The 25,630-nt window shown below is 29.5% G+C and overlaps 2 protein-coding genes across 8 annotated transcripts in view; one reads left to right on the top strand and one right to left on the bottom strand.

Moving 5' to 3' along the window:
- Positions 1-5,459, top strand: part of LOC124432165 (furin-like protease 2) — a 332,353-nt gene extending 326,894 nt beyond the window's left edge. For 3 of the 5 annotated variants that reach the window (XM_046980818.1, XM_046980814.1, XM_046980819.1), the window contains 7 exons: positions 182-369; positions 494-742; positions 835-1,303; positions 1,493-1,692; positions 1,812-2,093; positions 3,108-3,310; positions 3,678-5,459. In XM_046980818.1, the coding sequence (XP_046836774.1) occupies positions 182-369; positions 494-742; positions 835-1,303; positions 1,493-1,692; positions 1,812-2,093; positions 3,108-3,310; positions 3,678-3,785 (1,699 nt within the window). In that variant the 3' untranslated portion in view covers positions 3,786-5,459. Of the gene's footprint in view, positions 1-181; positions 370-493; positions 743-834; positions 1,304-1,492; positions 1,693-1,811; positions 2,094-3,107; positions 3,319-3,677 lie in introns of all 5 variants that reach the window. The other 2 variants (XM_046980815.1, XM_046980816.1) reach the window with 2 other exon arrangements.
- Positions 5,460-19,364: 13,905 nt separating this feature from the next.
- On the bottom strand, positions 19,365-24,002 carry LOC124432240 (SET and MYND domain-containing protein 4-like). Of its 3 annotated transcripts, none has more exons than XM_046980978.1 (12): positions 23,715-24,002; positions 23,451-23,613; positions 22,957-23,188; positions 22,668-22,851; positions 22,259-22,580; positions 21,929-22,178; positions 21,448-21,779; positions 21,256-21,329; positions 21,027-21,139; positions 20,623-20,917; positions 20,382-20,544; positions 19,365-20,284 (listed from the first exon to the last, which is right to left on the bottom strand). In XM_046980978.1, exons 2-12 carry the CDS (start codon positions 23,585-23,587, stop codon positions 20,140-20,142), a joined length of 2,247 nt encoding a protein of 748 aa, XP_046836934.1. In that variant the 5' UTR covers positions 23,588-23,613; positions 23,715-24,002; the 3' UTR covers positions 19,365-20,139. The 3 variants fall into 3 exon arrangements, with proteins under 3 accessions (XP_046836934.1, XP_046836935.1, XP_046836936.1); XM_046980979.1 differs by having other exon boundaries at positions 23,860-23,877; XM_046980980.1 differs by lacking the exon at positions 23,715-24,002 and having other exon boundaries at positions 23,311-23,593.
- Between the last annotated feature and the right edge of the window lie 1,628 nt (positions 24,003-25,630).

The raw sequence follows: 25,630 nt of genomic DNA, 5'->3' as shown, positions 1-25,630 counted from the left end.
TAGGAATAAGACGACACGTAACAACTCGTTCTTTCGCTTTTCTATATTAATTTTCACCGAGTGGCATTACTACGATCTACGATCTATTATCTCTTGAATAAGAGAGAATCATGCTTGGGATCACAAAAACTCTGGTTTTTATTACACGTATCCGCGAAAACGAAGAGTACTGTATTTGCAGTACGTGCGTCAGTCGCTGTCCACCACGAAGTTTCCCGAATCAAGGTGGTGTTTGTTGGCCTTGTCACGAGTCCTGTGAAATTTGCGCTGGGGCTGGTCAAGACTCTTGTCTATCGTGTGCACCCGCTCATCTACGAGTTACCGATCTGGCCGTTTGCCTTCAACAATGTCCGGAGGGTTATTACGAGAGTGAGTAAAGAAACGAGATAAAACGTAAATTGTGTTAATCGATCGGATTTGAGGAAAAGTAATAATAATAATAATAATAACAACAACAACAACAACAACAACAATGTACAATGATCTTTCATAGATACGGAGAACAGCACGTGCGTGCCCTGTGAGGCCAATTGCGCCAGCTGCCAGGACAGACCGGACAAGTGCACCAGCTGCGAGCATCATTTGGTGATGCACGAGAACAAATGTTACGCGGCCTGTCCTCTTTACACGTACGAAACGCAGGACTATAATTGTGCACCCTGTCATCCCAGCTGCGAATCGTGTAATGGCACGTCTGAAAATCAATGTATAGCTTGTCGACCTAATTTATTCTCACTTGGCGGTAAGCATTGTTCTCGGAGAAATATTGTGAATAAAATCAATCTGTTTGAGATTGATTTATGATATATTATCCTTGATATCCTCCATTCATAGGTAACTGCCGAGCCTCTTGTCCAGCTGGTTATAGTGCCGATAAAAAACGACGCGAATGTGTATCCTGTCCACCGGGATGTCTGACATGCGTAACCTCTAGCTGTATAAATTGCATAGAAGGTTGGAGTTTAAACAAGAAAGGTGTATGCGCGCCAGAAAATCGAAATCGTTGCGACACTGCTGAATATTACAATGATGGACATTGCAAACCTTGTCACTCGACCTGCGAAAGTTGTGCAGGACCCACCGAGGACTTTTGTATATCTTGTCAAAGTCCTCTCTTACTTCAAGGTCGTCGATGCGTCTCACAGTGCGATGACGGTTATTACTCAGTCGCCCAACCCTCCAGGCCGATTTGCGTGCCTTGTTTGCATACTTGTAAGAGTTGTGTCTCGCGACTTAACTGCACCGCCTGTCAAGACGGTTTACAACTTCAGAGTGGCGAATGTAGATCGTCCTGCGCGCAAGGGTAAATCTTTACCTACGTCTTCAATATATTCAAAATTTATTCAAGGAGCAAACAATTTTGATCGTTAAATAAATTGACCTTAATAACTCTAACACGTTGCCTGTGGCAACGATCCAATTACGTAAAGATACAAAAGAAATAATATCTTCGAATCTAATAATTATATCCATAATCTTTTTCTAATTGCAGCTATTACAGTGACAGAGGCCAATGCGCCAAATGTTATCTATCGTGTAAAACTTGTTCGGGTCCTAGGAGAGATCAATGCGTGACTTGTCCAACAGGTTGGCAATTAGCTGCTGGCGAATGTCATCCTGAATGTCCAGAAGGTTTCTTTAAGTCTAATTTTGGTTGTCAAAAGTGTCATCATTATTGTCGTACGTGTAAAGGTAGGTGAAGGATTAAATGTTCCGAATCACGACGAGTAACGCATTTAATTTCTTTCCTTTTCTTTTCTTTTCTTTTTTTTCTTTTCTTCTTCTTTTTTTTTCTTTCCTTTTTTTTTTAGGCGAGGGTCCACTCGAGTGTACGTCTTGTCCGGCACATTCCATGCTGGAAGGTGGTCTATGCATGGATTGTCTTGGTGCACAGTATTACGATCCGTTGACCCAACTATGCAAGAATTGTCATGCGGATTGTCGCAGGTGTACAGGACCTGGGAAATTCAGTTGTGCCGCTTGCTCACCTCCTTTACATCTTGATAAATTAAACAATCAATGTGTGCCCTGTTGTACGGGGTTAGAAAAGGGTCCACATACCGATGAGTGTTGTCTCTGTGACCCAGAAACCGGTAAGTTATTATATCTTAACATGTTGTGCGTTAATTTAAAAAAAAAAAAAAAGATTTAACAAATAAGAAAGTGATATATCGTCAATTTTTACGTGGTAAAACGTGTCAAATTACACGGGGAAAAGAAGAAGAAGAAAAAAAAAAAGAGAAAAATAAATTATTACATTCGATGTAAAAATAGTACTCTACGTACCGATAAGTAATTACTCTTTCGCGATAAATAAGCCGTATCGCGTGCGTCGTTACAAGTTCGACCGTAAAAAAAAAAAGGAAAAAAGAGAACAAAAAAAAGGAAGAAAAAAGAAAGAAGAAAAAGAAAAGAAACAAAATCCTCCGACTTTCATCCAATACCATCCAATCCCGTGTGAGGGAAAGTATACACTTTTTCGATGGAACTTAGCAATCTTTCCTTTCCTTTCCTTTTCTTTCTTCTTTCCACTCCTCTCTCTCTCGCTCTCTCTCCCTCCCTCCCCCCCTCCATCTTTTCTTCCCCGTTTTTCACTCTATCAAAAAAGGCGTCGGTAAAAGTTTTAAGGTAGGAAGGAACGTTTCCAATAAGAGTTGTATCGTCGAACTTTTGGCACGAACTTTATATGGTTCGTCGAACGACGTTCCATCTTCCACCATCCTTCTCACACCCCTTTCGTTTTTCTTCCCCCCCCCAACCCTCTCTTCCCCGTCCCCCCGGACGTTTTACAAAGAAAATACATTACGTAAGAACATCTAACGGAGACACGCAACGCCATATTAGAAGAAAGGAAAAAAAAGTTGTGCCTCCTGAGAGAAACCTGAAATGAAATTCAAAATGATTTTAGATGTAATCGTGTTATATCGAACGAGAGAAACAAAAGGGGGCGGGGGCGTGGGCGTAGGCGTGGGGATGGTTGAAACATATATAGAAGATGGAGTAGAGTTGTATTAAAATATCGAGAAGAGAGAGGGAAGACTTTTTTCTTATTAATTTTTTTTTGTTATTGTCAACGAGAAACTTACGACTGTTTTCTCGTTGTTAAGGTGGCTGCAGGAACAGTTCACCGGCTGGCAAAAGAAGGGTACCATCGAGAGACTCCTCGATATCCGAAGGTTACGAAATAATTGATAAAAGTTCTGATAATAATGATTCAGCTTCGTTGGCCGTAACAGCAGCTACGACTATGGCCGTGGCGATTTGTTTAGCGTCGGTTGCGCTCTTCGCAATGATATTCGTTGCTCTTCAAGTACGTATGTATGTTTTTTTTTAATTCTATTATAGGTTTTCTTTTAATTGAAAATATCAAAGCTTTCACATTTTATATTTCAATGATCATATTCTATACCTATAAGTTTCTAAATGTGATTTGATATATATATATATAAGTATATAAATATATAAAGTGTAATATTATTCGTTAATGATATTAATATTAATATTTCGATAATTTATTATCAATATTAATCGACCGATATTAACTTATACATGTATACTGACACAATTTAAATTCATGTCTATATTTTAATATTAATATAATAATAACGTTGACATTATTATGTCAATTGTAAATCCAATTAACATATGTATTTTAATAAATATTTAATTACCCTTAGGCAATATCAGCGAGAAGACAAACAAATATGGGTTACACGCAATTAACCGTTAGAATGGAATCAGTGGACGATATCGACGCTGATGATACGACGGAACTGATGACATAGAACATTAAAAATAAAACTTAATCACAAGCAAACATAGAGAAGAAAGGTGATACCATCTATTATATTCTTTCGTCGAAGAATCTATGATGATCGATATACGTTTTTCGATCTATAAAACGTCACGTATGTCATATATCCGCATACACGCATTCATACTCAAGCGCACACAGACACACACACTCACACACACAGAGACAAAGACACACACAAACATACGAACGAACGTATAGAATCAAGAATGTAAGTTTGTTTGAATTTCTTTCGAAGCGTTGAGATTGAAAGCGAAGGATCATACGTTGCTGAATCAATTCTGACACAAATAGGAAAGAATAAAAATGAGAAGGATAAAAAAAGGAGAAGAAGAAGAAGAAGAAGACGAGAAAGATGAAGAAGAAGAAGAATCAGTAGCAACTGAAAAAGTTTATACATAGAACGAAACTCGATACTGTGTTAGTACATGTGTGCGACGAATCCACTTTGCGTGTGATATCACGATGACGTTTAGTTTTATTCTTCGACGTGCGATCGTTCGGATGATGAAGAGATGATAACATAATAATACATGGGATAGGGGGGGGGGGTATTTCATTCAACGAGAAAGAATAAGAAAAAGGCCAAAAAGAAAAAAAAAGAAAAAAAAAGAAAAAAAATGGAAAAAGGAAGAAAAAAAAAATTACAAAAAAAAAAAAGAAGATACACATATAGAAAAAGGATACAAACGAACGAAAAAATAAATAAACGAGAAGAAGATACAAAGAGAAACGGAAAAATAATACATCGATCTATGTCGGGCGTTGTTTTTTCTTATTGTTAAATATGCGCACGTCTCTCTGTGTGTGTGTGTGTGTCTGTGTGTATAGAGATAGAGATAAAGGTAGGGAGAGAGAGAGAGAAAGAGAGAGTGTGTGAGAAAGTGAGAATGAGAGTGAGAGAGTAAATGTGTGTGTGTGTGTGAGAGAGAGTGAGAGAGTGAGAGAGGGAAAAGAAAAAAGGGTGAAGGACATTATAAAGTGCCTGAGTAGAGACGTCCTTGAGATCATCCAGCCTTTTTTTGCCTTCCCCTTCTCAAACAAAATAATAACTACCCTCTTTGTCCAAAGGAGACACCATCTAAACTCAGTCGCAGTACCTCTTTTGCAGGCCTGATGGTCTGGCACCTGTGGACGCCATTTTTCTTTTTTTCATTTCTTTTCTCTTTCCCTTCCCTTTTTTATCCATTTTCTCGACTGAATGTCGTATTCTTTGTTATTATCTCTTTATTCATCGAGATTATTACATGCCTTGCGAACAAATTTTTTTAAAAGAAAATTATTTCAATGTTACGAACAAATATTATTTGTTTTATTATCTTATTATCTCTCTCTCGTTGGAGGAAAAGAAATATGATAGAAAATAGATTCGAAGGATAACTTTTTACGATAAAAATTCATAATAGATTTTGACACCGATTACACACACAGAAACACACGTATAATTCTTTAAACATCATTCGCCCTCGAGCGATTATTTAAAATTTGTTATACATATATACATACATACATACGTATATATTATATATATATATATATATGATGTGGATAATGATGAGTCTCTCATCCAGAGATATATATGTACGTAAAAAAAAAGAAAGAGAGAGAGAGAAAGTATGTATGTAATAAAACTGAGAACTAGAAGAGAAAGAGGAGAAAAGAGAGAAAATAATTCTTCGACCAAATCTCTCTCTCTCTCTCTCTCTCTCTCTATCTTCTCGTATTGCTGTTGAAATGAGAATGACCAAGTTCTAATAATTTTGCACGTATGTATACATGTATGTACGTATATAAATATACACATATACATATAGACACGTGCAAACGTATTAATTATGTACACATTACAAAATACTACGTATGATATGTATTATTATTATCATAATTAATATTAATATTAATATTATTATTATTATTATTATTATTATTATTATTATTATTATTATTATTATTATTATTATTATTATTATTACTATTAATATTATTATTAATATTATTATTATTATTATCATTATTATCACTATTTTCGGCTAATCTCAACAACAACAACAACAACAACAAAAAGGAAAAAAGAACAAAAAGAAAAGTCAAAAAAAGGAAAAACCAAAAGAAAAAGAACAGAACAAAAATGAAAAGAAGAATCAATAAGGATTCTCTCTTATCACTTAATTTTTAATATATATATATATATATATATATATATATATATATGTATACATATATATATATATATATATGTATACATATATATATATATATATATATATATATATATATATACATATATTTCCGTTTCTCAGTCGTTACAAGCGCCACCAGCCATTCCAGTATGGGTTATGCGTATGCGTATGCGTGTATACTGCATGTGTGTGTGTGTGTGTGTGTGTGCGCGCGCGTGTGTTCGTACTCAGAATGCATATCTGTGTATGTGAGAGAGAAAGAGAAAGAGAGAGAGAGAGAGAGAGAGAAAGAAAGAAAGTGTGCGTGTCGTATCTCTCGTAAGGCCCGTTGGACTACTATATTTACGATATCGCATATTTTTTTTTTTTTTTGAGTCGTTTCTTGTTGCTATTTCATTACCTCTTACCTTGTGTTCTTTTTATTTTTCATTCCCCTTTTTATTATAGCCACTTACCACGTTGTTTTTACTTAAGCTTGTACGCGTTTACTTCTTTCTCTTTTTCTTTTTTTTCTCCCTTACATTTTTGTTTCTCCTTTTTTTTTCTCATTAAAAACAAGCCCCCGTGGTGTCGAATATGTAAGTCCTGTCCTTTACTTGCATGTCCTTTACGTGCTCCCTTTGGGAGTACGGGGTAGAAAAATCGACGGAGGGGTAACGAACAAAAATGAAAAAAAAAAAAAAAAGATAGAAAAAAGAAAAAAAAACGGAAAGAAAAGAAAAAGGATTACAAAAGATAATAAAAAAAAAAAAAAAAAAAAAAAAAAAAAAAACAGACGAAAAGAAGAAAAAAAGGACTAGAAGGAGCGATGAAGAGGATGAAGAGAGATTAGAGGAAGAAAAAAAAAAGGAAGAAGAAGAACTATGGAAGACCCACGCGCAACGATTAATCGCGAATCGATATTCTCGAATTATCATTGTCGGATATAGCCACCGTCGCCACCGTAAATAATCTAGGCGTGTGCGCGCGCCTAAATAATACAACAGCAACAACAATAACAACAGCAGCAGCAGCAACAACAACAGTAACAACAATAACAACAGCAACAACAATAACAACAACAATGGTGGTCGTCTTCGGCGAATATTGAATGTTCTCTTCGTGATTTGATATAAAGCTATTATTGTACTTTTATGAAGAACGCGATTATAAATATATACATATATATCTATACACAGAGACACGAACTGCGTAAGTTTTCCTTCTCTTTTTGTTATCAGTACTATAGTTCTTTTTTTAGTTTTTTTTTTCTTTTTTTTTTCTTCATTTTCTTTCTCTTTCTTTTTTCTTTTTTTTTATTATTATTATTATTTTTTTTTTCTATTCTTTTACCTGTTTTCCTTTTTTACCTTTTTATATATATATATATATATATATATATAGAGAGAGAGAGAGAGAGAGAGAGAGAGAGAAAGAGAAAGAGAGAAAGAGAAAGAGAGAGTGAGAGACAGTGAGAGAGAGAGAGAGAGAGACAGATAGCTATATATAAATTATATAAGCGTTCTCTCAACGATGACGAAAATGGTTTTACGAGGTAAGTATGCACTTACTTTCGGCCACGTCGACGTTTAATTATCGCTAAGTGCAAGATCCGATAGCACGAGTTGGCTAAAAGTTTAACCGTGAGAAATTCACGAAAACTATACCCGATCGAAAGGTCGGGCCCATTTGCTTGATGAAATGCGGTATGTGCTTGGTTTTTATAAATGTAAGACAAAAATTTCTCTCTTCAGAGAAAGAGAGAGAGAGAGAGAGAGAAAGAGAAGGGAGAAGAGAGATAAAAGAAAAAGAAAAAAGGAGAAAAATGAAAAACTCTGTCGTGCGAGTTGAATGTTCACGACGAAAAAATTCTTCTCGTATCACTTTTTATTTCTCTCTCTCTCTCTCTTTCTCTTTGTCTCTCTTTTGCAAGAATTCGATTAAATATTAATTGACTAAACAATGATCAAAATTTTGTCCAATTCAAATAATAGAGGATAAAATATTTATGAAATATAAAATTATTATAAAGGAAATAATAAAGAAGGAGGATATAATAAAATATTATTAAGTAAAATCGCTTTAATGTTATCGATCGAAAAATCAAAGACGACGAAAAATAATTTTCTATCAATAAGATGCATCCAAAAAATTTGTCGTAATAAAATGCGATAATAAGAAAGGGAGTAACGAGAGTGTTACATTAATTAACAGAGATTTCAGACGAAATACGAATTAATTTACTATTGGCTTGCCCCTCTCTCTCTCTCTCTCTCTCTCTCTCTCTCTCTATATCCTACTCTCTTTCGAATTTCTGAAAGAGCAAACACAAAGTGCGAACGTAGGGAAATTTTCTCTCTCTTTCTCTTTCTCTCTCTCTCTCTCTCTCTTTCCTTCTCTTTCTTTCCTTCTCTCTTTCGTATATAGAGGACTTAACTTGAAACGTTTGCATTCGTTCCCTCCGTTCCCTAAATGCGAAATTTACCCTTTAAATCGCAATTCGCAACTCGTCGTCGCCGTCGTCGTCGTAGTTCCATTCCCTCCCTTTTGAATAGCTCGTTATGCGAGAAACGCCGTAATCGTGATCCAAAATGGCCAATCGTATTTGTCATTGAATATACATATATATGTACGTGCATACATATATACATATTATATGTATTACATTATGGTACACGTTATCGTACATATATACAACGTACATATGTATATATACCAATGACAAAGATTTTTCTTCTGATGTTTTTTTTGCGTTGAGCAACAGCAACAGCTTCAGCAGCAGCAACAGCAATAAGACTGGTAAACGGCAGCCTGTCGTACTAGAAAAAAAAAAAAAAAAAAAAAAAACGTAAGCACGTTGAAGAAGAAGAAGAGAGAAAAGAAAAAAAAAAGGTACATTTTACACATCATGCTAAGCGTGAAAATGTCGCTTTAATTTAAGGGCATAAATAATTTCCGATGGTAATTAAATTTATATTATATTGAAATTTTGAGTTTCAATGAAAGGAAAAATAACTTTATTTTTTCGTATGGATACATTTACGACGTAAAATCGTAGCTTCTGTTTAATAATAGCTCTTTTGTTTGTTTCATTTTCTTTGATATTGATAACATATAAATTCATTATAATTGTATACAATTTTTGATTTTTTTTTTCTTTTCGTAAGAAAATTAAATCGAATTATTTGGAGAAAAAAATTCCGTGGGCATGCAGCATGTATAGTCGAAGAAAAGTAAATATTGTGTTGATCAATAAATAACGTCGGAATTTTCAATGTAACAAAGTATTAGCGTTGTTTATATAATTATTAAATATTAAAGGGTATTTTATTAAACAAAATATTCTTTATAGTATTATTTATTCAGATATAAGGATATCAAAAATTTTCAAATAATAAAACAAAAAGTACTATATAGTATTATTTATTTAGATATAAGATCAAACATTTTTTTCGATACAAAAAATAACAATGTCTCTCGTTTATCGAACGTTTTCAAACAAAAAAAAAAAAAAAAGAAACAAAAAAAAGAAAAAAGAAAAGGACAAAAAAATATTATACAGTAATATTTATTTAGATATAAGATATTCAATATCTTTTCGATGCAATATAAAACAACGTCTTTTATTTCATTTAAATATAAAGTGAAAAATAAAATTTCGACAAACAAAATAGGAAACATCGTTATTAATTATTATTATTAAAATATAAATTAATTAAAAATTCCGACATTTTGAACGATCGCATAAAAATATAAAAGTAAGAAAAAGATACGCGGAAGGGAAAAAAGTACGGAGGAAAGCGAAAGAAATGAAAAAGAAAAGATGAGAAAGAGAATAGAAAAGAAGAGAAAAATATATTGTGTCCATTTTTTTACTCATCTACTTGCACCCTCATATGCACACGTTCTTTCATTCTATCTCTATCTCTTTTTCTCTCTTTTCCCTTTCTTTCTCGAGATCATAAAGAATATAAAGAAGAATTAAAACGAATCTGGTTAGCTAGAAACAACGAGAAAAGGGAGAATCATGTCGGTTCTGAGCTAACATAAGATCAATGTGCCAACCTACCGAGAAACTCTTTCTTGTTCATTTTAAACCGAGGTAAACAACGTATGAGAGAAAACTTAAATAAACAATATCTTGGCCGCTGCTATTTCTCTCTCTCTCTTTCTCTCTCTTTCTCCCTCTCTCTCTCTCTCTTTCCCTTTCTTTTTCTTTTGTAGTTTTTCTAAATAACTTTTAAAAATTATTTCCTTAGCTGACTCTTTTAATTCATTAAAAAATCTCTTTCGACGATTTTTCTTTTCTAAGAATTAAAAAAAAAAAAAAAAAAAAAGAAGATTAAATAAATTAAAGCAAGAAAAAAAATTGGACTTAATCATGTCGTTCTCAATGTTTGTTCCACGATATTGTTATTCGAAATGTAAAGTAATTCATTATATGTATCTACGTAAAATTTCGAGCGTTATTTTCTTTCATCTTCTCTAAAATGGAATATAATATGACAATGTACGTATATATTTTTTACATAGAATAATATATCCCAATGATATATGTATCTAATCTGTCTAAATATAAACACCGATTGATTTTAATATACATCAATAGAATGTTAATATTTATAAATAAATCGATAATAAACATTTATTTGCTATATAATAACGATGGATATCTAACGAGTTGAAAAAAACAAAAAAACAAAAAAAAAGAACAAAAAAGAAAAAAAGAAAAAAGTCACATTTATACAATAATAATATCTACATTTTATTATATAAAACGAATCTTGTGTAACTTTGATTATGTATAAATCGTAAGAACAATTTGTAAATAAATATTGGAAAGGACACGAAAAAAAAGAAACAAAAAAAAAAAAAAAAGAAACAAAAATAAAAGATTATTTTCAATTCTTCATCTTTGTAAAGGATTACATGAATCATAACCCCTTCCCCTCCCCTCTTCCTCCTCTCACTTTTATTATTATTATACATTACATAATTTATATAAAATTCTAATGCCATATGATTATACATATCTACTTACATTCATTCATATGCATAAATAAATGTGCATGAAAATAAACGTAACGTTCAAATCCGTATGGGATTTTCCATCTCGTTGCACTTTTCTTTAAAACGATTGTAATATGTTATCGATTCGTCGATAAAGGACCAAGGTTTAGCTTCGTAGGGTAACGATCGGATCGACCCTATCTCCCCCGAGTGGAAACTCTTCAAGTAACGGAATAGGGTAATGTCTATCGGCTATTGCCGTTTATACGGTGTGTATATTGCATGGCATCGCTTCGGGAAAACTTAAAGTACGGAAGAGAGAAATCCCACTTCCGGAACCCTTCGAGGATAGCCGAGAACGATCCTACGATCGCGTTAACTCGCATTTCTCTTCGAGTTATCGTTTCGTCGAACACGAACCGATCATAAAAGTTCCAAACAAATGCTATACCATAGAGAACTATTGGGTTTCTTTAGAGAGAAAGAAAAGAAGGGAAAAAAAAGTTTTCGAAAAAAAGATTTCCCAAAGAAAATCATCCATCTGATTGAACGTTATATGTATTAAGAAAGGAATTCTTATAAAGTGGAAAGGGGGAGAGGGATTGAATGAAAATAATCTGATATATCATAACGAATCTCAAATGAAATGAAAGAGGAAATATATTTTACATCTCGTTTTTTGTATACCAAAAATGCGACGAAGATATTAATGGATAAAGAAAAATAAATGAAATAGGAGAAATGCATTGGGAGAAAAAATGATAGTACGTTGTAATAACAATATATTTATATTGAATTGGCGAATAAATATAATGTTGGAATTTTTTTTTGTAATTAAATAACGATAATAATATTCTTTTGTATAACATTTTTTAATGCTTCACATAATAAATAATAATAAACGCTATCGTAATTTCTATTGGAAAGATGTTTGATGTCTTTTTCTTTTTTTTTTTTTTTTTTTTTTTTTTATCTAAATACAAATAAACACCACTTTATCGAATAACTTGTAATATTTAATATCCATATAAAGTGGATTATCATGTTTTCATATTAAAAATTCCAAGATCACTTATAATAATTCGATAGATAAAATTCATTTAAGGCGAGTGACAAAGAAATGAAATTATTATGATTACACGTACACAAATATTCATTTATTTTTATTATACAGTGTCAATAAAGTATTCCTTACTTTCATTGAATTTTTCTAATCTAATATAATAGTCGATAAAAAAAGATCCTAATGATATTTATCCTTGTGAATGAGAAAATAGGATAAAAGGATCGTACGAAATATTTCGTACTGGTGAACTTTGATATTCGATAAGAAGGAAGAAAAAGAAAAGTACAGGAAAAAAAAGAAGAAGAAGAAAGATTAGAACGAACGATATCGTTTATATTCGTCTCGATCGATAAAGAAAGAGAAAATTGTGATGGGCGTTCGGTGCGGATATAACATCGATCGACGTAACAAGATAAGCCGGACAACTTCTACGACGATAATTTGCATATGCATTTGACTTTTATCCAAGCGTAGCTTTGCTAAAACGTACGAACGAGACAAAATGCCCTAAGCGAAAATCGTAAATTCGTTCAAGCTAAAAGCCGCCTTCGTCAATGTATAGGTACATATTTCTTTCTCTTTCTCTCTCTCTCTCTCTCGTTTTCATTTTGTATCGGAGATGCGTATGTATCCTGCATACATTCGAATGTACGTATATATATATATATATATATATATATATATATATATATATATGTATATATAAATATATGATATGAAGAGAGATTTTAACGATAAGTATGAAGCCGACCATTACGTTTAATCGTCCGAACGACAATTCCCATTCGATGGATCCTCCTCTTTTTTCTTTACTTTCTTTTTCTTTTCTTTTACTTTTCCTTTCTTTTTTCTTCTTTATACGCACTAAGAATGTTCACATTTTAAATCTTTCCTCAATAAGATATAATCGATTATAATATTTAACTTTTACATTTGATAATATAAATAAACTTGTCAATTCTATCATTTACTTTTCCTCTGAAGAATTTATTTTATATTAATTATTAAATCAAATTACAAAAGGTCATTGTAAAAATTACCGTTTAATTATAATCTTTTACCGTGTGGTGATATTTTTGATAGCTCCGACAATTATTTATTCTCTCATTTTGTTCTAGGAGTAAATTAAAAAAAAAAAAAAAAAAAAAAAAGAGTTGAAAGAAAGAAGAGAAAAAATAAAGAAAGAAAAAAGTAAAAGAAAAAAGAGAAAGGAAAAAGAGAAAGGAAAAAGAATCATAGTGCATATATGATACGTCACGGTAGCGCATAGATGAGAATTTATATTTACAAGAGAGAAAATTTCAATTTAAAAGGGAACGTCGTCCAAGACTATGTAATTACAGATATGAAAAATGAAATGACGGAAAATTCATCATGGAAATTAATTGAAGAATAATTTGAAAAACTGTTTTTATGCATATCAGTCGCTTTAAGAATGATATGAGTATTGCGTGTTGCGTAGAGTTGCATGAGCGTAAAAATAAAAAATAAAATTTATTAGAATGGAATGCGTTAATTATGTGACGTTTTAAATTACATTGACACATTGCGATTAAAAAATGTTCTATTATCATTTCTATATGGAATGTAATTAATATTAATTGTATCGAGATACATAAATTTAGATAATTTAAATAAATAATGAAAAATATCAAATGTTTGTTATCTTCTGATAAAAAAATTTCTATTAAAGTTAAAATGAAATAAATGATATTTTTTTATTTGTCTGCAATGTGTTAAAACTGTGTATGTGTTTGTATGTACTTACATAGACGTTTACATAATAATGTGTAAAATAAGGGTATACGAATTAACAAAATAATAAGTATAAAAAGATAAAATGATATGATAAATTGGAATCGAATGAAGTGAAAATTTGTGCCTCAATAATTACTGTTAAAAGATTCATATTAATATATACGATTTTTATCGAATTCAAACCTTCAACGAAATCGATTCTAAATAAGTTAAAAAACTTATTAAACTAATAACGTATCATTTAAATCATTTTCACTTATTATTTCGTTACTTGAGCTAATCCTTTACTATATCCTATTGAAGATGAAAATATTAATGATCAATATCGGTATAGTACAAAAATAAGAATAACTATATTCATAAGTATCAAATACGATAAAATATGCAAATATATTCTTGGCTTTTTTATTACACATATGAGAAATTTTTAAGCAGATAAAAAAAAATATTAGATCTTACAGATTTCTATGGATGTATGTATATTTCAAAAAAGATGTTTCTATTACAATAATTCTAATTCGATTGTTTCGTTATATCTCGATATATCTCGGGCCTTCGATCGATCGCTAATCTTCGTAAATATTCGGAATTTTCTAAAGAAAAACAATATTGTACGAATCTCTCAAAGATTTGTATGTGTTCTAATATATATGTGTTTACATAAACATAATATATATATATATATATATATATATATATATATATATATATATATATAAGTATATATAAATATATATATATAAGTATATATAGATATATATATAAGTAAATATATATATATATATATATGAGTATATATAAATATATATATAAGTATATATAGATATATATATATATAGATATATATAAGTATATATATAAGTATATATATATATATATATATATATATAGATATATATATAAGTATATATATATAAGTATATATATATAGGTATATATAAGTATATATATATAAGTATATATATAGGTATATATAAGTATATATAGATATATATATGTATATATATCTATATATATGTATATATATGTATATATATATATGTATATATATATATGTATATATAGATATATATATATAAGTATATATAGACATATATATATAAGTATATATAGATATATATATAAGTATATATAGATACATATATAATTATATATATATATATATATATATATATATATATATATGTAGAATATGCATACATATACATATAGCAATAATGGATATATATAACACTCATAGATCACGTACACATGCGTACATAAACATATATGCACATTGGTTTGTATTTACGGTACAATATATTCTGTATAGATGCGCTGATTGAAACGTAGTTTAAATATATATTTATGACTAGTATATTTCGGAAGCCTGGATAGCCGAGTTGGTATAAGCAGAAGATAGAAGACAGAAGACTACGGAAGAAGAAAGAAAAGCTTAGGTTCAAGACCACCTCGAATCAGCAAGAAAAAAAAAAAATCATCTCTTCGAAATTTCTACAGAATTTCTTCATTAGAAACATCTAGAAGAAAGAAAAAGACAACGAAAACAAGAAAGAAGAATTTATGCTGCATCATCATCCCCCCACTACTACTATACTACACCCCCACCATCCATATCATACAAGAAAGAAGAAAACATCTTTTCAGAAGAAAGAACTTTCTCAACGTAAAATTAAGAAGATTGAAGATATATTTAACGAAACCAATCTATAAAGAAGTATGAAGAAAGAAAATTTTCAAACGAAGGTAGAAAAAATATTATCGTCGCTCCCCCCCATCAATGAATGTGTCTATTGACGAAGATTCAGCACACAAATTCTTCTAAGTCTCCCATCCATCCAACACCCTCCATCATCCCCTCCAGAAGGTTCTTCCTACCTCGAATACACGGGAGAAATGATGCAGAAAGAAAAAAGAAGCGCCTCCTGTTGCTTTCAAGCGAAGAAAGAAGCGGACAACATTTTTTTTCCATTAACTAACATTCGAGTTAGAGAGAGAACTCCACGCATCTACCAAAATTTTTTTTACTAAATTTGGTAAAGGAGGGCAACAAACACATGTGTGCATTGGCTGTGAAACCCCTCCTCCGTACCCTTTATAGTATTGTATGTTTAGGGATAAAATAGAAATCATCAAAGCATGGAATCTGTGATATAATTTTCTTCTGAAATATAATAATAATCTTTTTCTTTGTCCGTTGCATAATGACTAAGTGTATTGGATGATATTCACACTTTCTATTTCCAATATGGAATTTGTAGAGGAATTCGAAAGAGAGTTATAAGCTTTAGAAGACCAAAGCAGAATTTCACCCGAGGAAAATAAAATTAAAATATAAATATCTAGGTTCGAGTCCCAGTATAATTCTATCCAGGCCTCCATTTTTTGTTTTCCTATTTTTTTCTTTTTTTAAATTCTAAAAACGATTGACAGAGTAATGTACCTACGAAAGATTTGCAATAATCACCATGCATTTAAAAATTATGTCAAATGTCTTAAACAAAATTATTTAATTTTTATTTTAATTTATTGGATACAATAACGATTTAATTATTCGAATATATGAATTTTAACAATATTATGAATAATTAAAAGCAACGAATTAAAGTCCAGGTATTAGAATTATTACATTATAAATCCGGAGAAATTTTACGACCAATTTTCCAAATTCTAGCCTGTAAAATTCCCAAATAGCAATAGGTTCACATTGTAATTATGAGCGTAATTATGAATGAGCATGAAAGTCCACGGAGTACTCTTATAACACTAAACTCCGGTGGGAAAATTATTTATTAACTCACCTCGGACGACCATTTACTCCCTTCTCTAAGAGCAAAGAAAGCGAAGTAGAAATTTTTGAAATGTTCTTCTTTGATCAATCAATGAATGAAATCTTTTCATTCTTTCTTTGAAAATTCTCAGAAAAGAAAGTTAAATCGGTGAGATAAAAATTTTTAAAACCCTGATACCTTCAAAGTAGGTATACAATCGTAGATAGCTTCCAATGTCTTATAAATTTAAAATATCCAATAGTAACAATTACTAATGGAATAACACTCACGTAGCATTCTTTTTCTTCATGGTTATAATAATTCAGACTGTGTATATGTGAATCAAAAATAGAAATACCTGGTCCTCTATATAATTAGAAATATAATTAGAAATAAAATATAATTAAAAATATTTCAAGTAATAGAATACATTTATACATCGTATATAAGTTTAAATAAATTATTTTTTTTTTTTTAAATCACATCCTCTCTGTGTCAATGAAATAAATATAATAATAAAATAAAATATAATAAATATTTTAATAAATATTATAATAAAATAAATATAATAAAACAACGTATTTATTATAATAAATTTATATTATTATAACAGTAATATGATACTATGTTAAATATAGAATTAATTTTGTTTAAACAGAAAGCATATAAAATGTTATATAATTAAACTTTTTCATACTAACGAGTAATTAGAAAGTATGTACATCGCTACGATCGCCATAAATTTAACAATTGATTCGCATATGATTGCTTTTAAAGGTCCGTTAGACGTTCGCCTTTGGGGTCATTTATCATCATAGAAGAAATTTTGCTTTGAGAGTTGGTTGAATGTGTTTCAAAGAAAATCGATAATAAAAAGAATCGATACCTGAAAGTGTCTCTCTCATAGTCAGCGGTAATTATTATTTTTGTAGATCTTCTTTGTGTGCGCTTAATTTTTCCGGAATACCTTAGGTCGCAGACGAAAAAAAAAGAAAAAAAAAAAAAAAAAAACAGAGAAACTTTTCAGACGATACGATTCAATATGTTTTTGTATTTTTTTAAGGTCTCCCCTTAAAATATTTATTTTTCAAACGTAACTCTATATGGTCTGTTCTTGGAATGGATCGCACTTAACATTGTTTAAACATACACGATACGAAAAATTCGAACTCACCTTAGTGACCAGAAAGTACATTCATTTTCTTTCCTCACATATACCTTTTACCTTTCAAACATTCTAATGAATATTCCAACATAGAAGAAACTCGAAGATTAACATAACTGTTTCGAGAAAAGAGAAAGAGAAAGAAAGAGAGAGAGAATGCGTAGTTCAATTCCCGTTAGTTCTATCAGCCTTGAATTTCGCTGGATCCACCGGAAAAGATAAGTCCGTATAATCGCTCGGTATGGAATTTATGGGCCGGATGGCAATAAATTCATGAATCTGGCAGGATTACGAGCCCGTAAATTAGCACAGTCTGACGTGAGAGAATCGAGCTCGCACTCGAATAATACAAAAATGTATTATTTCGTAGTTACACGTTATTATGTGCTCATGTATACATACATATATAAATACATAGAAATATATATATATATATATACACATGTGTATGTGTGTGTGTGTGTGTGTACGTATCCACATTGATTCGATCGATATATTTTGAGAAGGGTATAGAAAAAAAAAAAGAAAAAAAAATAGAGAGAGAGAGAGAGAGAGGAAGAGCAAAAAGAAAAAAATAAAAAGCAAAAAATCCACAATAACGCGGTTCGTATTTATATATGCAAAATATATAGAAAAGAAAAAAGAATATATTTTACGTAAAGCATTTGGAACTATTCCCAAAGTTTTCTGAAATAAGGATAATAATTTCTTTTATTCTGAAAGAAAAAGAAAAAGAAGGGATCATTTTTTTATAGATATAAGCCAAGAATATATTTCTTTCAATTTATTTCCAGAGCGTTACGAGTCCATTTGCAAATGGATCCACCTTTCTCTCTCTATCTCTCTCTCTCTCTCTCGTGACCGGAGAATATGCATTTGTTAATGTATTTTTAATATAGTCGCGTACTATATGCATCCGTTACTTCCTCGACAAATTAAAATCATTCCCCCTAATCGATGAAAGATATTAATGAATATTATTACTAGTGATTGAATTTGAAAAAGAGAAAGAAAGAAAAAAATTAAAATTTGTTATCGTAAATAGAAAAAAAAAAAAAATGAAAAAAAAGAAAAAAAAGAACAAAGTTTCTGGAACGAGGAAGTATTTCTATTTATTAAGAAAAAAAAAAATATATATATATATATATATATATATATTTAAAGAAAATGTGAAAATGTGAAAGAGAAAATTTATATGAATTATTTATATGAATAATATTTTATAATATATTATTATATTCATCTACTATTCGGTACGTAGTAATACAAGTTGGCCAAAGGTTACTACAAATTTTATACGCACGTATATACGTACCGTCGTATAACGTGAGAATTATAATCCAATTCATATGATAAACATAAGTTCTCAAGTAAAATATACTCCGGATGAATCCTTTCCTTATACTTATTCATGATCAACTGAGTAAACTTCAACAAAATTGAAATGTAATGTGGAATGTGTACATATGTATATATATATATATATATATATATATATATATATGTACGTATAAATGTTTGTTTATGTGTGTCTATATATATATATAATATGAAATAAAAGACAGGTATAATTTTTAATAATAAATATAAGAAATATAAATGAGAAGACATTTTATCATGATTACGTTTGAAAATCGTTTAATACATGATTTGTATTCTACATGGTTTTCTTTATTCCGATCAATAAATGTATCATCACATCATTAAACCGTATTAATCGAAGCGTTATCGCGAAGAAAAGTACATTCGTTTATGTTTCGTCGTTTAAAATAATACTTTCCGTTAGTGCTTAAGCATTGAAAAGCGAAATGATATTATTTTTCACTTCCAATATATAAGTTCAACTTCGTTAAAAGTTATATATATATATATATATATATATATATATATATATATATATACACATATATATGTATGTATATATATATATATCTCCAATGTTTTCAGTCCTTTCAAATGTTCCATTTCTTTTTTAATAAGCTTATACACAATAACTTATATACCAATAGTTAAACATAGAATGATAGGAGATTTACTTAACAATAATTTTTCCTTCTTTTTTTTTTCTTTTCTTTTTTCTTTTTTTTTCGTTAAGTATACGGTGCGTCGAAAAGTGTAAATCAAAAATGATAGTTTTGAATCTACAAACAATTCTATACTATGTTGACTACTAAATGTTTCTATAAAAAAAAAGCCTATATATACGAATCTTGAAATGTATATATATATATATATATATATTTATATATATTATATATATAATGTATATATATATATATTTATATATATATATGTATGTATATATATATATATATATATAAACTTTGCAATATGTAAATATGCCAGTTTTTATTCATTCGCGTATTAGACACAGTGCATTAATAAAATCATTCGAACTAAATGTTAAAATCTTTCAGCAATACCGATAGAATTTTTTGTTTTTCACTTATTTCACCACAAGCATTATTCCACGGTCCATAATTGAAATTTAAAATTTCCTCAGCGTGTGACAAGTAACGTCGTGTCTTTTTCAAGATATTCCTGTAAAATAAAAAGGATTTTTTGTGCGAGTTCTTTGGTTTAAACATTAAATGTAATTTTTTTTTTTTTTTTCTTTTTTTTAAATAATCAAACTCACTTATACCACTTTGTTGCGGTATTTGGTTCTTCTTGAAGATATCTTATACATATATCTGTGAGTTTATTCAATTCATTGGCAAGTTCTATGCTACAGGAACCAAATCTTTCACTGACTGCGGCAATGCTATGTTCCAAATAAGATATAGAATCTAACCATCGACCTATCATCATAAAATTTATGATATAATTAATTCAATAAAAATATAATTATCCTAAATACTAGAAATATTGATACGAACCCATAATAGCATATACTTTCCCAATAAGATCTAATGTAGCAGTAATATCTTCATGGTATTTATACAATACACTTCTCCTTATACTTAAACATTGTTTCAATTTATCCAATGCCTCTTCCTCCCTCTCCATTTCTATATAAACTTGTGCATCCTCGAAAAGATCTTGGGCTTGTTTTAATTCAATATCGTAATTTAAAGTAGGCGTTGCACCACAGTCTAAGCAATGCATGAAATAATTATGAACAGTATACAAAGCGCCGCTACATTCTGGACACTTTATAGCATTGAATCTTTCCTATAAAATGTAAGATTTATTGCACTATGTAATATAAGATTATTGTTGCAATATCACATATATATATATATATATATTAAACTATAGTTTATAATAGAAATATTATTACCATGAAATATTGAAGTTCTGGTATGGTGCAAGGTTCGCATTTGCAAGTGAAACAGTATTGACTTTTTAAAGCTAATTGCCTGTAATCTCTCGGTAATTGTCTAAAATGTGCACCTATAAAAAAAAAAAAAAAAAAAAAAAAAAGAAGAATAACAAAACAAATTTAATGAAAAAGTTTTTCTCATTTTTACGTTAAGTATGTTATTTAGGCGAAAGAAAATTTTATTTACCATAACAGGTATAAACTTCCTCTCCTGCTCCTATATCTTTTATAGCCTTAACGATAAGATATTGGTCCATGAAACTAAAAAAAAAAAAAAAAAAAAAAATCATAATACAAAGGATAAATGCGTTTATTACCAAACGTTATTATTTGTAATTTGTTACGAACGTTTATATTATATCAAATAAAATATTTTTACCTATTTATTACATTTGGATCACAAGAATGATTCATCATACTCGCCGAAGGATAAATCGCTTTAGCAACACGATTTTCTCGTTCTGTTAAAACTTTATCTTTATCGGATACAATTACATCTAATTTTGTAATGGCATGACCATTAGAAACAAGTTGTAAAATGTGTCTCAGAAGTAATGAGCCTACGTACAAATGCCTATCGCTTTCGACAGAAGTTTCACATGGAAAATTATAGGTCTCGTCGGAAAATTTGGATATCAAACATTCTGTAAGATCGTTATCTTCAAAAAAATCAGAATACTTCAAAAGATAGAGCGTAAGCATTGTCGCCGTCTGAAAAAAAAGAAAAATAGAAAGAAATTAATTGCAATATAGAAAAAAAAAAAAAAAAAAAAAACAAAGAAAAAAAAAATAATAAAAGAAAAAGAAAAAGAAATGGATTCCATACTCGTCCATATATTCACAAATATTATAATACTCACAATTCCATAAGCAATAAGATCTTTTAATGATAATTTGTCAAAGTTCGTTATCAACTTTTGTACTTCGTTAAATCTGTTTCTATCGGATGTAGTCGAACACATTAAAAACACCTTTAAAGCTAAACGTGCAATTCCATTTTGTTGCCAAAGTCCCATTTGACTACCTGGGCATTCCCAACGATGATAAAACGTATAATCGTCGTTCCAACATTTCATATTACAATATAACGTATCCAAACACATTGTACACCTACAAAATTGTACATTATATACCTGTACATTTGTACAACATAAAATATCTTTTGTTAATAGATAAAATGTAATATTTACGGAACAGGGACATCTCCATAAGGACGACAACAATTTTCACAAGAACCACTCATTCTACCATAATCCACAAGTACAAAAGCAAATGGTTTTTCAACAAAAAGTATTTGACCTTTTCTTATGTCCCTATTTGCAACAACATATCTTCCCTTTTCTGATGAATATTTTTTATCTATGGCTGTCGATGCAGAAGGAAAATCAGGATTTTCTCCAAATGCAAGTTCAGGTATAGATTGTGTTGAATCATTGTCTTCGGTATCTTCTGTGTCATTGTGCATGCATGATGCAAGAGATGCCAAATGTGCAATTTGTTTTTCTATATCCTCTATAAATACGAATAGAAAAATTTCATTTTAAATGGATTCTAAGAATTAAAGAAATGTTGATTATTTCTGTTATAATAATTACCAACCCTTTTTTACATCTGGTATATCGGTGCATTTAGTCATTATCTCACGAACACGAACAAGAGATTCTTTAGCCTTTGTCGGTTTACCTAATTTTAAATATGATTGTACCGCTCTTAGATACAATTTATGTCTTAACTTTTCCGGATATTCTAACTTAATAGCCAATTCAATATTTTTAATACAATCCTTGAAAGGATAAAAATATAATATTAAAAGGCATTATATTAATATGAATTTAATAATATTAACGTTATATATTCTTATATCATTATTATTTGATATTTTACTTACTTCATATTTACCCAAATGATATAAAGCAGCAGATCTATTAGCGATAGCTAATGGTAATACCTCGCTATCTGCTGGTGCATACAAAGCAACTTTTGTATAAGATTGAATGCTTGAAGTATAATTTTTTGCTTGAAAATCTTTGTTTCCAACATCCTTGAATATCTTTGCCTTTTCGATCGATTTCGAATCTCTATTTTTGTATCGTTCCTCTAACCACAAGGATATGAACTCCCTAAAATTAATACAAGAGAAAAAAAAAAAAAAAAAAAAAAAAAAAAAAAGAAGAAACGAATTTCATCTTTAGTGACGGATAATATGTTTAAACTAAACTAAACAAAGAAAAGGATCACGAACCGAATAAGAAATCGTACGAAAAAATACGTAGATAATAATAACCAATAATCCATCAACAGAGTGAAATTTGTATCTCTCGCATCACCAGTGCTGTGTCATGAATCCATTGTTACGCCGAAACGAAATTTTATTAAACGTACCTTACTTCTTGATCGGCCAACAAATAACTCATCAATTCATTTTCGCGTTTCATTTTTGCCTTAATCTCATTTGGCGTATTTAAATGCGTGATCCTTAGCTTACGACTAAGTGGCTCCAAGAAATTTTGCCACTCCATATTTTTTAGAAAAGCCGAATCCAATACTGGAACCAGCGAATCTCAAATAAACAAAAATATATATATGGAAAATTTTAAGGTTATGTTATGTCACAGCACGAAACGGATCGAGATCGCAAACATATACCAACAACATTGCCGTTCTAAAAGATACACCTTTACTTCCTATTACAATCTATCGTGGATATGGATTAAAATGAAAACGATAATAAAAAAAGCTTTAATTTATAACGACAATAAAATCTGCTTTTTCTCACGTATTTAATTATTACTTTTTAACCTTATATGCGCGAATAAGATTGACGCAGATTTTACTCATAAGTAAATATATTAACAGTTATGCAAAAGTAAAAGCAAGCGAAAGAAAAAGAGAGACAGAAGATAGAGAGAGAGAGAGAGAGGAAGGAGGGGGAGGGACGGAGAGAGAGAGAGAGAGAGAGAGAGGGAGAGAATTAAAATCACTCGTCAGATCAATGATGCATAATCTTCTTTTGCGTACAATCTTTTTATATGTAATAATTGTAAATATTTATAAATAATAATTAACGAGACATGCTTAATTTTTTTAATTTCCTTTTTTTTTTTTTCTTCCTCGAGAATATTTCTTATCATCACACGATATAATAAATATATAAATATATGTCATTAGATTTAATATTTATCTCTCTTATATTTTTTGCAACTACGACGTAGATTTTTACATCACATTTTTTTTTATTCATTTATTTTTTTATTTCTTTATACGCTTTCTCTCTTTGTAATAATCAAGTTTTCACCTTAAAATCAGGTATGAATGTTTCTTCATAAATATCTTTTCCAATGATTCTTTTCTATGAGAATTTATGAAAGAGAAAATGTCATATTTTTCACATAGAACCAATGTAATAAACTTGTCTTCTATATGTGATAATAAATTTCTCTCATTGGAAAGTAAAACTTTTTTTTTCTCTTCTTGTTACATTGTTGTTAACAATTATTTTTCCTCTTATACAATTCTAATACTATAGATTAATGGTCCAAAGTTCATCTTTTATTTAAATTTCATCTACAAGGTATACAGAAATGTGTGTTAGAATGTAGTACATACAAACAAGTAAACATATATATGTATATATACAGATATATATATATATATATATATATATATATATATATATATATAGAATAATATATTTATATATTAATATATAAACAAAGATAATAAAATTGTGAATTTATTTAATATATATTGAATGTATTTGAATGATAATGTAAATAAAATTAGGAAAAATTATAAATCTTTTTTCTTTCTTTTTTTCATTTTCTTTTCTTTTTCCATAAAACAAAAATTTCATTCAAATTAATATGTATGTATGTATTTCAAATTAATTTTCAAATAGAATATATTGCGCTCTAAATATGAAACGTAATCAGCCAATTAGATGGCTGATTTTACGTTTGATATTAATAACGTTTGCACGATATTATTAGTTGGTTATTTATGATTAATAAAAATTTTCGTTAATAAATGTATTTTTTTTTTCTTTTTTTTTTTTTTTAATCATACGAATTTATTTAATTCGATATAAAATTACTTTGTTGAAATTCTACATTATATATTAAACGTTTCTGGGAAGGGGAGGGGAATTTGTATAATATATACAAGTTCTCGTAGCGTAATAGTAGCTCGTTATCATTATGTTTTTTTCTTTTTTTTTTATTATCATTATCTCAAAATGACAAATAAAAGTTACATCAACTATAAATAATATTAAAAATGTACCTCTTATTTCAAATATTGAAAATATTATTCTCTTGTTAAAAGTATATTTATTTCATTTTATAATCACCCGCCATTTATAAAATTAGACGTATTATCAAATAAATTGGAATATTTGATTAAGAGGAAATAATTGATCACATTAATAAGTTTTCTTTAATTTTAAATAAAAAAAAAGAAAACCAAATAAAAATTGTCTAAACAGCTATGACGTATGTGGTTACGAATGTAGGGAATTTTTTTTTTTTGATGGGAAGCTCTAAAGCAAATATTTTCATAGATGG

Source organism: Vespa crabro, chromosome 24, assembly GCF_910589235.1.
Source record: "Vespa crabro chromosome 24, iyVesCrab1.2, whole genome shotgun sequence".
Lineage (NCBI taxonomy): Eukaryota > Metazoa > Arthropoda > Insecta > Hymenoptera > Vespidae > Vespa > Vespa crabro.
Note: the sequence above shows the minus strand (reverse complement) of the source record. Positions and strands in the feature narration are given on the sequence as shown.